Raw genomic sequence first — 11,329 nt, 5'->3', positions numbered from 1 at the left:
GCCCAGCCCCTGGTTCATCTCTCTCCCTTCCCGCAGTACTGGAGGACACGGTGGAGGAGCGTGTCATCAGCGAGGAGTACAAGATCTGGAAGAAAAACACCCCCTTCCTGTATGACCTGGTGATGACACATGCTCTGGAGTGGCCCAGCCTCACCGTGCAGTGGTTGCCTGATGTGACCAGGTGAGAGAAGGGAAGAGAGGCCTGGAAGGTGCCAGGGAGGCACAGGGCTCAGCTGCTGATTTGCTTAGTTTGCAAAGCGGGAGCTGAGGGTGTGTGCAATTGCTTGTTCCACTGCTCTTTCTGTCCCTGTTAACCATGTCTGCTAAGTAACTTTAGGATAAAAACCACGCAAGACAAGAATAATTTGGGTTAGACTCCTCTTTGTGAGCTTGTAACGCTTTACTTTGCTTACAGCTTTAAAAATCCTTTGGGTATGCAGAAGCTTTGAGGAAAAAAAGTCACAAGCTGATACTTTACAGAACTCTAGCTTAGTCTAGCAGTACCTGTCGTGAGATGTGAGGAGAGAAATCTTTCTCAATTTATTGATATATGAGACCTAACACTCTTCTATAGTTAATTCTGATCAGAGAAATCTATGTACTAAATTAGCTTTTTCTTGAAGACTGTTTTTCTTCATGTGCACTACAGATTACTATTCTGTAGAAGCTACAGTATCTATCTCTGATTTTTTGTTTTGTTTTGTTTTAAGTCTGGACTTATTTAAGAGGATATTTTTCTAAGACTGGTGCTTCACGTCCTGGTTCTGTCCCTGGCTCACTGTTAACTTTGCATATTTTAATTTTCCCATTCTTCCACCTCCCCCTGAAAATTGTGGGCTCATTGGTTAATTTCTTAAAAAATGTTGAAGATGGGGATAGATTCTGTTCATGTGCCAGCTACTATAGAACTTAAATTGTCGCAGTAATCACTCAGGGCTCCATTGGACAAGGACCGGGTCCGTCACGTTGTTGTAAACTGTAAAACAGCTAGGTTTTAAGATATCTTATGTGTAAAGTTCACACAATAATCAGAGGATGGTCTCTTTCCTCTTTAAGATTCCACCTTACCTGTGTGCTGTTTTGCTTGGTGGTTAGATGATCACTTAATTTTCTATACCGGAATGTTTGGGGAAGATGTTGAGAGATGTGAGCTAACTAGTCATGGCATGGAGAAAATGAAGCGGGGATTTGAGGGTGTGGAGCCCTTATGAGGAACACTTCTGCTTGCCTCGTATTTTGCAGATTGACTTAATATTCAGTTTAAAACCTGGTATTTCCAATTATCCAGTGTCAAAATATGTAAGCCATTTAAGGCAAGGACTGTCTCTTTGTATGGCACCTGACATGATGGGACACCTGTTCCTGATGCAAGTAAGTGCGTGTGCATTGTGTGGTTTTTGTTTCGTTTCATATTTTTCTTTCCCCCTCAAAATGTATGATAATGCCTTGGAAGTGGTGTAGTAATACCTACGGTGGTTTATGATTGCCCAAATGATTCCTGTTTGCTTGGATTCAGAGAGCGTAATTAGTTTTGTTGCTTTCAGGAATGCAGAAGTTGCTTGGTTTTGACAGTTCAAGTTTTTCCTTTCAGAGATAAATGGCACTGTCCATCCAGCCTTTCACTTATTACTAAATGTTGCGTTTAACCACCAGAAGAGAAATTTGATTCTAGTTAGCTAGGATTTGTGCAGTGTTTAAAAACGAGCTTCTGAAATAAAATAATAACTGGTAAAAGCTGCTGAGAGAGGCAACTGAAATAGGTTGCCACTTGTCCTCAGTATTTGTGTTTTATAGAAAGTATTGTTGATTGTTTTCTAAACCAATACTGTGCGACTGCTAGGGGAATTAAAGACAGAAGTAGGTATTAGCGTCACCTTTAACTACTGTGCAAACTGTAGTTGTCCCTTTCAAGCCATAGTGGCAATGGTTACTGATGTGTATTGTCACGCTAGCCTTGCTGGTTGTATCTTTGGCTTGCTTATGTCAGAGGCTGGTTCACTTTATTGCACAAGTCTCTTGTGACAAAGGAAAGGGTCTCTTACACGAGTCTCTCTTCTAGCTCCCTGAAGAAGTTTGGATCTTGAGTGTTATTGATGCTAGCTATGCTATCTGTCCTGGTTTCGGCAACAAACCACAACACTATCAAACTTCTGGAACTGAGCACGTGATTTTATTCCACGCGTTTATTATTCTAAACAGGCCAGAAGGAAAGGATTATGCTCTCCACTGGCTGGTTTTGGGAACTCACACGTCCGATGAACAGAACCACCTGGTTGTTGCAAGAGTCCAGATTCCCAACGATGATCAGTTTGATACTTCGCAATATGACAGTGAGAAAGGAGGTGGGCATGCATGCATTCTTAGATTATGCTTTAGCAGTAGCATTACTAAGTGTTCTGTCTACTGATATTCTAACTTTCTGTTAAATACTAAAGCTGACGTATACTTACCAGTTCACACTAATTCTAGTTCATTAATTGTGACTAAAAAGAGGAAATTTCTTATTTCAGAAGCACTTAGGTAACATTATGACATACAATCCCTACTAGCATTTCTACCAGCTCTGTCAGTTGTGGTGAAAACTGATACACATCTACCTCAAATAGAGACTAAAGCTCTGAAGGAGTTTGTATCATAGAGGATTCAAAGTATCTAAAGTGTTAACGCTGTTGTGTCACCTGGTGCTAGTCCTTCGTAGGCTATACTGTATTATGATAAGATGCTTACCACTGTTTCTTGGGGTGGGGGAGATGGTAGGAAATGCTGTTTCACCCGTTGAAAATAGTTGATGTGATAAGCTGACCTTTTTCTGGCAAACGTAGAGTTTGGTGGCTTTGGATCTGTGACTGGCAAAATCGAAACGGAGATTAAAATTAACCATGAAGGTGAAGTAAACCGTGCTCGTTACATGCCGCAGAATCCCTGCATCATTGCTACAAAAACACCGTCTGCTGATGTGTTGGTATTTGACTACACCAAACATCCTTCAAAGCCAGGTGGGTCAGACTCCTTGAAGTTAAGCAAAATGTCTCTTGTCATTGAGGGGTACACTTGTATTTAACTGTAATTGGGAGGGGAGGTGATGGGCTCTGGAATCCGAATAAGACGACCCATATCTTCTGTGACTTTAGCTGCCTGGTTATGCTCAATATTGTAAGAGAATCTTGATAGAAGCAGCACTCTCCTAAGAGGCAGATGTATAAAATATGATTATTGCAACGGAAACAAAGTTGTTAGGCAATAATATGTTCTTACGGATTGATGTGCAAGGTGAAGCTAAATGGAAGGAATTTCCTCTCTTTCAGACCCAAGTGGAGAGTGTAATCCTGACCTTAGATTAAGAGGGCACCAGAAGGAAGGCTATGGCTTATCATGGAACTCAAATTTGAGTGGACATCTTCTCAGTGCATCAGATGATCATGTAAAAACCACATATTTTCCCCTATTTAAAAAAAAAAACCAAACAAACAAACCACCCCTCCTAATTTATGCTGTAATAGATAATTAGAGAAAAACTGGGTTAGTGTAGCTGTATATTGTTATGTGGGGAAGCTCTCACATATTGTAATTATATTTCTAAAGGCTGTCAGTTGACTTCAGGCTGTAATCAACAACGAGTTCTTTGTAACGTTCTTGATGAAGTAAGAACAGAATGTTTTTATAGTTGTCTGCTGGAAGAAATTGTTGTATAACAACCTTTTAAACTGGCTTGGGTCTGAGACCATAGATTAGTAAGCACTCTCAAAGATCAATTGAACTAATAGCTTATAAATTTCTTTGTGGGCTTTGAAAGTGTAAAGTGCTTTTGTGACCTTATAAATAATCCTTGGGCCTTGAATTTGCAGAAAACGGGTTGATAACTTAGCTCACTTCTCACTTACGGCTCACTTATTAAGTGTTCTTTTCCAAAAACGAAGAACCGTTTCAGGAGCGTCATCTCTCTGTTTATATGTAGAACGTGACTATTTACTTATTTATTTGAAAGATAATACAGTCAGAGTCAGCGTAACAATAGAATATGACTCTTCTTTACAGACTGTGTGTTTATGGGATATAAGTGCTGGACCAAAAGAAGGCAAAATTGTTGATGCGAAAGCAATCTTTACTGGGCACTCCGCAGTAGTAGAAGACGTGGCATGGCATCTGCTCCATGAATCGCTGTTTGGATCCGTGGCGGATGATCAGAAGCTTATGATGTAAGTTGGGGTTAAGCGGTTTCTGGATAGTGCCTGCTGTGTGCTGTCAGTGGACCAGTCCAGAGCACTTGGATAAAATATCTGAGTTCTGGAATGATCTCATGTAGCTCTTCAGTGCAATCAACTATAGTAATGCCGCAGAATCACCGAAATCTGCGTGTCATTTAATGTGTTCACATCATTTGAAAATAAGATGTAATTAGTATGTATGTCAGCTTCCTGGTGCGAACTGCTCACGTACAACAGACACAAAATACTGAAAGATTATGGAATAAAAACTGTAGCTTCAGACTCAGGTTTAGTAATAATGTAGTCTCTTAAACTAATGTGTAGTGTAGTGAAAAAGAACCTCCTGTGAAAACTTACGTTTGTTCACTCTCGCTTTCTCCTCCCTGCCCCTCACCCTCCCCCAAACCCTTCATTGCAACAGTTGGGACACAAGATCTAATACCACGTCCAAGCCAAGTCATTCTGTAGATGCTCATACAGCCGAGGTCAACTGTCTGTCCTTCAATCCTTACAGCGAGTTCATTCTAGCAACTGGTTCAGCTGACAAGGTTTTTACTTGTGTATACTTTAAATTCATAAGTATTCTAGATGATAGTTCTATAGCCATTGTAGTAAAAACAATTTTTTGTTACTTCTCCCAGACGGTGGCTCTATGGGATCTTCGAAACTTAAAATTGAAACTCCATTCTTTTGAGTCTCATAAAGATGAAATTTTTCAGGTGGGTAAACTTTTCTCACAAGCTGTAGAAAAAACTAGAAGAGTACTGACTTGGACAAGAACGTGCAGATTTTCATATGGTGACCAACCACAATAAATAAGTCTGTTAAACATGAAATAGTGAATTTTGGTTCAACAAATACAGCCAGTACCACGTTGTTTCTTTCTGCCTTTCCCCACTTGACTCTGAAGCAAGTAGTCAGCAACTTACTGCTAAACAGATACTGGGAGTTTGCAAGTACCTTCAGTACAGGTAGAAGGTTTCTCTAAAACATCCTGCCGTAGAGAGGACCTGGGTTCAAATCTGATATTGTGAACTCTGCCTATTTAATAGGTGCAAGTAACAGTGAATTTTAGACAATTACATTTCATGATGCGGTAAGTCTGTAACAGTGAAATAATGTTGGCTGTTCAATTTGAGAAATCTTAAGACTTTAAAGAACTCTCTTCGAGCTATAGGATATCCTTTGTGCTGGAAGAAACTGATCTATTGAGTATAGTTGTTGAACACTAATGGCCAGGTGCCAGCGATGGTTATTCAGGATACGCTTTGGAAATCAGTAACTGCTCCAGTCAAGTTGTTTTCTTTCAATAGGTTCACTGGTCTCCTCATAATGAAACAATTCTTGCTTCAAGCGGTACTGATCGTCGGCTTAATGTGTGGGATCTAAGGTGAAGAGCAATTCCTTTCTTTTAATATATGAACAGATGGTAAAAAAGAAAAAAAAAAAAAAAAAAAAGGCCACAGACCTACTTCATTTGGTAGACTCGATTTGTGCTGTTCTCCAGCCTTCCTTGCTTGCTGAACTTGGACCTGGTCCTTCGGGTACACAGTAGAAGCAGCACAGTACTTCTAATGTTACTTCTCTGTGAGGATTTCTTGCTGATAGAATTGTTTTCTGTTGTCTTTAGTAATAAGTGATTTCTGCCTCCATGTGCTTCACAAGTTAGATTCTGTTTCAGTAATGATAACGCCAAACGGTTGATGTTTTATACCTGAGGCTTATAGTCACTTGACAGTGAGAAAAACCGATAGCAAAAGCAAATACTGGAAACAAAGGCTAGGAACTGTGAAGTTAAGGTGATACAGGGTGCAATTTTCACGATTAATAAAAAGTATAAACTACTCTCTTACAGTAAAATTGGAGAAGAGCAGTCTGCGGAGGATGCAGAAGATGGGCCTCCTGAGCTGCTGGTACGCTTTTGTTCAGGTTTCAGTCTGCTGACATGCTGTATGGCAGTATGACGCCTAATGACTGCGCTACTAAAATGGCAGCAGTTCATAAGTCTTTTCACCGCCCCGGTTTCCAATCCATTGCAGTAGGCTTCCTCTGCTCAATTCTGAAGGTAGTGATTTTTTTCAAAGCTGCCCTGGACATGATTTACACATCTTTATTTTACAGTTCGGCCATGTGCTTGTTGGTATTCTTCTGTAACTAAACGCGTGTAAAGCTAAGGCCTCAAATAGTTCATCTCGCATTAGACCAAGTAGGTCCCGTATAGCTAACTTTACTGATGGGGAAAGTACAAAGGCTTATGTTTTGGTTTGCTTCCTTAGGAAACAAACAGACAAAAATGCTTATAGTTTGGTTTCCCCATTTCCTGTGTAACTGTGTAAGTGCTCATATAATCAAACGAGGTCATGGATATAAAATACGGCTGGGTTTCCCAGCCCAACCCTGTGTGGAGTAGCACCATGCTGAGGATGTCAGTCAGTCGTTGCTGTAATAGTCCGAACTGTCGGCTTGAATGCTGTCTCTGCGGTTGCATCTGTGTCCGTAAGCAATGGGTGGAATGCGCTGTTTCGCACACGCCTTCTTTACGTCTGTATTGTGAATCTCCAGTAGCAAGTTTTTTCTTCTTTGTGTAGTCATCAGCGTGGTGAATTTAACTTCTGAATCTTGGGTTTTAACAGATTTCTCTCTAGAGATGAAATGGCTTACTGAAGCTTGTGGGTTTTTTAACAGTTTATTCATGGAGGACACACTGCCAAAATTTCAGACTTCAGTTGGAATCCTAATGAGCCGTGGGTAATCTGTTCTGTATCGGAGGACAACATAATGCAGATATGGCAAATGGTGAGTGTCACAACGGCTCTTGAGTTGCTCTGAAGCTTGTTGCATAAACGAAACCGAAATGGCTTGTTCTTCTTCAGTGACTGAAAGTGGTCTGTCCCCTGCGCTTCTTAACGCTCTTTGCTTGGAGAGTAAGACTTCCAAAAGAAAACAAAGACTAAAACAACCTGAATAAATGCAACTGCTAGTTAATTCTTGACTCAAGTCTTAGGTACTAGTTAATATTAAGAATAAATGTGGCAGTTGCGACCTTACATCCAATAGTAGCCAAGACTGACTTTTCCCCCTGCCCTCCCCCCCCCCCCCCCCCCCCCCCTGACACGACACCCCTTCGACTGTGAAGCAAGATGCCTTTTACCTCTCCAGTTAGTTCGTGTTATTTTACATTACAGGAATTTGATCAGTTGTCTTATAAATGTGGAATAAAGTCACTTGGCAATAATTCAAGTTAAAAAAGTGTAACAGACTTAAATGTGCATCACAGGTCAGGCTCTCGGGTTTTTATACCCGTTCTTTAACTTGTTTGTGTGTTCAGACTGAGGTTGAAATCAGTCCAAATAAAATGTACGTGGTCAGGCTGATGGTTAGGTGGCTAATGCTTATGCTGCTGAAATAAAACAACGCGGGAAGAGACCTGCTGACGTCTAGCCACTGCGTGCACGTTCCTAAATTTGGCTGCCCTTTAAGAAAAGGCAGGGAGAAGGTCCCTTTAAGGAGGGGGCGATGTCTGTGCCGCCTTGGTATTGTCATGTTTTTTCTATATCAAGCGTCGAAGACTTTAAGAACAGCTGTGTCTACCACTTGTAACGTAATACTTTGTGTCTTTAGGCAGAAAACATTTACAATGATGAAGAACCCGATATAGCAGCAGCCGAACTGGAGGGTCAAGGAACATAACTGTCCTTCCTTAAGGAAATACCGGGTGTGATGTAGTAATATAATTGGACTACTGTGTATGTTAAAAGAAAAAAAAAAAAAGCCCCTAAAAGAAACAAAACCCCAAAAAACAAGGACTGGGCAGAAGCATTGCATCAAAACGAGAATATTCTTAATCGGGCACGAAAAGCTTGTGTAGTCAAGTTGTCATGGGCTACCCTTGGTTATTTGGGCACTGTGAGCCATTGTATACTGTACAGCCATTAGCTTTTAGGGAAAAGAAGAATGACTTAATACCTATGTCTATATTTTTAAACAAACTTAGTGGGTTCCTGTAAATAAAACAGTCAAATCCTCACTCTTCCCACACAGAAAGTGCGCCAAAAAAAAAAAAAAGTTTTTATTAATATGTAAAAAGAGCTTTTCACTTTCACACGACACTTTTGGATTGGCTTTGCATAAATAAAATTTATTAAATAAAACGTTTGCTGTGTTTAGTGTCCGTTGACATAAGGTGAATGCCTTCTTGCCTGAATATTATTTAATTTCTGCATGGTAATAAAGATACGTACTTCTTAGTTTATAACTTGCCCCGCGGTTAAAGGTCTGGGGAGATGAGAGTTGTCTTGATGCGAAAAACTTGGAATGGATGCCTCGGATCCTTGACAAGGAGCATGGGTGTAGAAGGAGGTTTGGGGAGTACGTGGGGGTGACCAGTCAGAGTCCTGTAAAGTTCAGGTACAAATCCTGAGCAGAGTCCAGTAACGGTTGAGTTGGGTTTTGGGTTTGGGAGGGTTTTTTGGGTTTTGGTTTGTTTGGTTTGTTTTTTTTTTTTTTGGAGTGGCGGTGGAAACGCTGTCCTTCAACGTTTTCTTGTCTTGGGTGCCAGGATGGCAATGCCATCTCGGTGAACTGGTATCGCCTGCCTTTAGCTAGAGCCCTCCGGTAGCTTTTTTGGATTAAAATGCTGTGAGGCAATCGGGCAGGTGTCTAAAATACATTAACAGCTGAACAAATAGAAGACAAAACCACAGTTTGCTTCTAAACTTCTGGCTGACTGGGAAGCTGGAGAATTGGGACCATGTAGAAGTAAAGTATCTCCTTATTTATCGTGGTTCTTCAGCCAAGTTATGGATCACTGTGGGAGCTGCCGGTCAGACAAATCTAAGTTGATGTCTAACTTGAGTTTAAATTAAAGGTTTTTGTTACTTAAGACAGGCCTCAATTAAATGAATTGCGGGCTGTCCTGATCTTTCTGCTCAAACTGAAAAAAATAGACCACTTTGGTGACTGATACTGAAAATGTGATTTTTTTTTTTTTTTTTTTTTTAATGTTGAAAATGTCACTTCCCGTGATGCATATCTTGCTCTTGTCTTTACTTGAATTCTGACAAGTTAGTAGGCTGCTGGGCTCAAGCTGCGTGTCTTAACATACCTGTACTGGGCCTGGCTGGGATGGACTTCACTTCAAGAAGCGGGTACGGTGCTGGGTTTCGGGTTTATGGCTAGAAGGGTGTTGATAATGCACCCGTGTTTTGGCTATTGCTGGGCAGTGCTTGCACGCCATGTCGGCTGGGGGCGGGCACGAGGTGGGGAGGGGGTGCAGCCAGGGCAGCTGACCCGAATTGGCCAAAGGGGAATATCCCTTACCGTATGTCACGCTCAGCAATGAAAAAAGAGGTAGAGGAAGAAGAAGGGGGCCTTTCATGGTGGCCGTTGCTTGGAGGCTGGCGGGGGATCTGCCTGCAGCTGGGAGGTGGCAAGTGATTTCACTTTTTCTGGGGGGGTGTCTTTCCCCCCCCTTCTCTCACCCACCTATTCCACTGTCTTTCATCTCTACCCCTGAGATTTTCTTCCTACTCTCTCCCCTGTCTTGCTGTGGGGAGGTGTGAGCGAGCAGCTGTGTCGAGTGTTCAGCTGCTGGCCAGGCTCAGCCCACCACTCCACCATTCACGAATGGAAAGCTGCTATTTGAGGTACATACTTCCGTTTTTTAGGGGTGAGAGTGGAATGAATAAGAGTTTTGATTTAGCTCCTTCCGTGTTCTGTGCGGGAATTTGGTAGGCTGGACACTCCCTGGGTCTAGCAGACCTGCGTAATGTTACATCCCATTCTTAAAAGCGCTGGTACTTGGGAGCGGGGTGGGAACAAAGGAAAGATGGTTTAGACGAGGGAGCTGGTTCACCTTCACGAGACCAGTACCATGTACTAGTACCGTACTATCGATCAACGTTCAGCCAAAGGCAGCCCTTTCCAGGACACGGGTGGCAGTTGTTAGCTGGAACTTGACTCTGGTTCAGCGTTTTGTTCCTCAGGAAGGTGCTCACCTGTATGTCACTGAGAGGACCGGCTTCCCTCCAGCATGCCCCCTCTGGTCGACGTCTACAGCAGACTATCCCTGCGCTGGCGCTGTGAGGGAATGGCGACGAAGCTGTGGAGCGAAGGCATTGCTAACAACTTTCCTGTTTACTGTTTGGCTAAGGGTCATTCAGCTAAAAGAGTCAACATCTGTTGACCGAGTCCTGGTACGTGTAAGCAGGGCAGCAGTTTTCTCTTCCTTGCCTCACAGGAAGGGCTCCACAGTGATATCTAAGGGGAACTCTAGATGCTCTGGATGCTAATTTAATTTGCAAGTGGCAGCAAATGATAAGCATTAAACATACTGAACTTGGGGACAGTTTTTGGCCAGGTCATACTTCCTTTTGACATTCATTTTGAGATACACAACTCTTGAATAGGAAATGAAGAGGTCAATGGCCTGACTGATTGCTACTGCAAAAGCGCTTCCCAGAGGGCACGGTGGTGGCTCTTCCTGGCACAGGTGGGGCTGTGGCCTGTTACATGACCCCTCCAGCGGCTGGCGCTCTTCAGCGCTTACTTCAAGGAGAGCTACTGGCTGCTTTGCACCAGCATGTCCAGCGTAGTTAGTTCATTCCTGTAATTAGTGATTTCAGCTTTCTGCGTCCATTGTGGTTGGGTTGTTAATGCTTAAGTCTTCTTACTGCCTCACTAACTAGACAGAGCGGGAAGGAGGGGCGAACTACTAATTGCAGCGCTGTTCTTGTTGCTCTTCTTACGTTGCTTGTTTTTAATCCCCTGCCTGCTGTTAGCAGGACACCCCCCCCGCGCTGTAGGCACTGGGTCATCATGCATAGACATGTCTCCTTCCACACCTTTTTCCAGAACGGTTCCTCTAAAAGCGATGCAGTAGCTGAATATTGCTGCGGAAGGCCGAGATGCTGTCAGCGTTTAGCAGGCAGGCAGCAGCAGCTGGAGAGGATGTGCGGAACAGCACGAAAGGTCAAAGCTGCTGAAGGACAGCTAGGCCGCTGCCCAATTAACCATGCTTCGGTCTAGCTGGTGCTCGTACGTGTAAAAACACTAAAATGCCACATCTGGGAAGTGGAGATGAATGCGTTCTCTAAGTGTGGTTTTGGTTTGACTGACAGATACGG

The 11,329-nt window shown here is 42.6% G+C and overlaps 1 protein-coding gene across 1 annotated transcript; it reads left to right on the top strand.

Annotated features, from left to right (window-relative positions):
• The first annotated feature begins 38 nt into the window (after positions 1 to 38).
• Positions 39 to 8,016, top strand: RBBP7 (retinoblastoma binding protein 7). The gene is made up of 11 exons (XM_009325478.1): positions 39 to 181; positions 2,200 to 2,342; positions 2,823 to 2,996; positions 3,306 to 3,421; positions 4,036 to 4,196; positions 4,627 to 4,753; positions 4,847 to 4,924; positions 5,519 to 5,595; positions 6,061 to 6,118; positions 6,891 to 7,001; positions 7,827 to 8,016. The coding sequence occupies exons 1-11, from the start codon at positions 123 to 125 to the stop codon at positions 7,893 to 7,895; spliced, it is 1,173 nt and encodes a 390-aa protein (XP_009323753.1). The 5' UTR covers positions 39 to 122; the 3' UTR covers positions 7,896 to 8,016.
• The last annotated feature ends 3,313 nt before the right edge of the window (positions 8,017 to 11,329 follow it).

Source organism: Pygoscelis adeliae, unplaced genomic scaffold (genome assembly GCF_000699105.1).
Source record: "Pygoscelis adeliae isolate BGI_AS28 unplaced genomic scaffold, ASM69910v1 Scaffold386, whole genome shotgun sequence".
Taxonomy (NCBI): domain Eukaryota; kingdom Metazoa; phylum Chordata; class Aves; order Sphenisciformes; family Spheniscidae; genus Pygoscelis; species Pygoscelis adeliae.
This window is presented reverse-complemented; position numbering and strand designations above follow the sequence as displayed.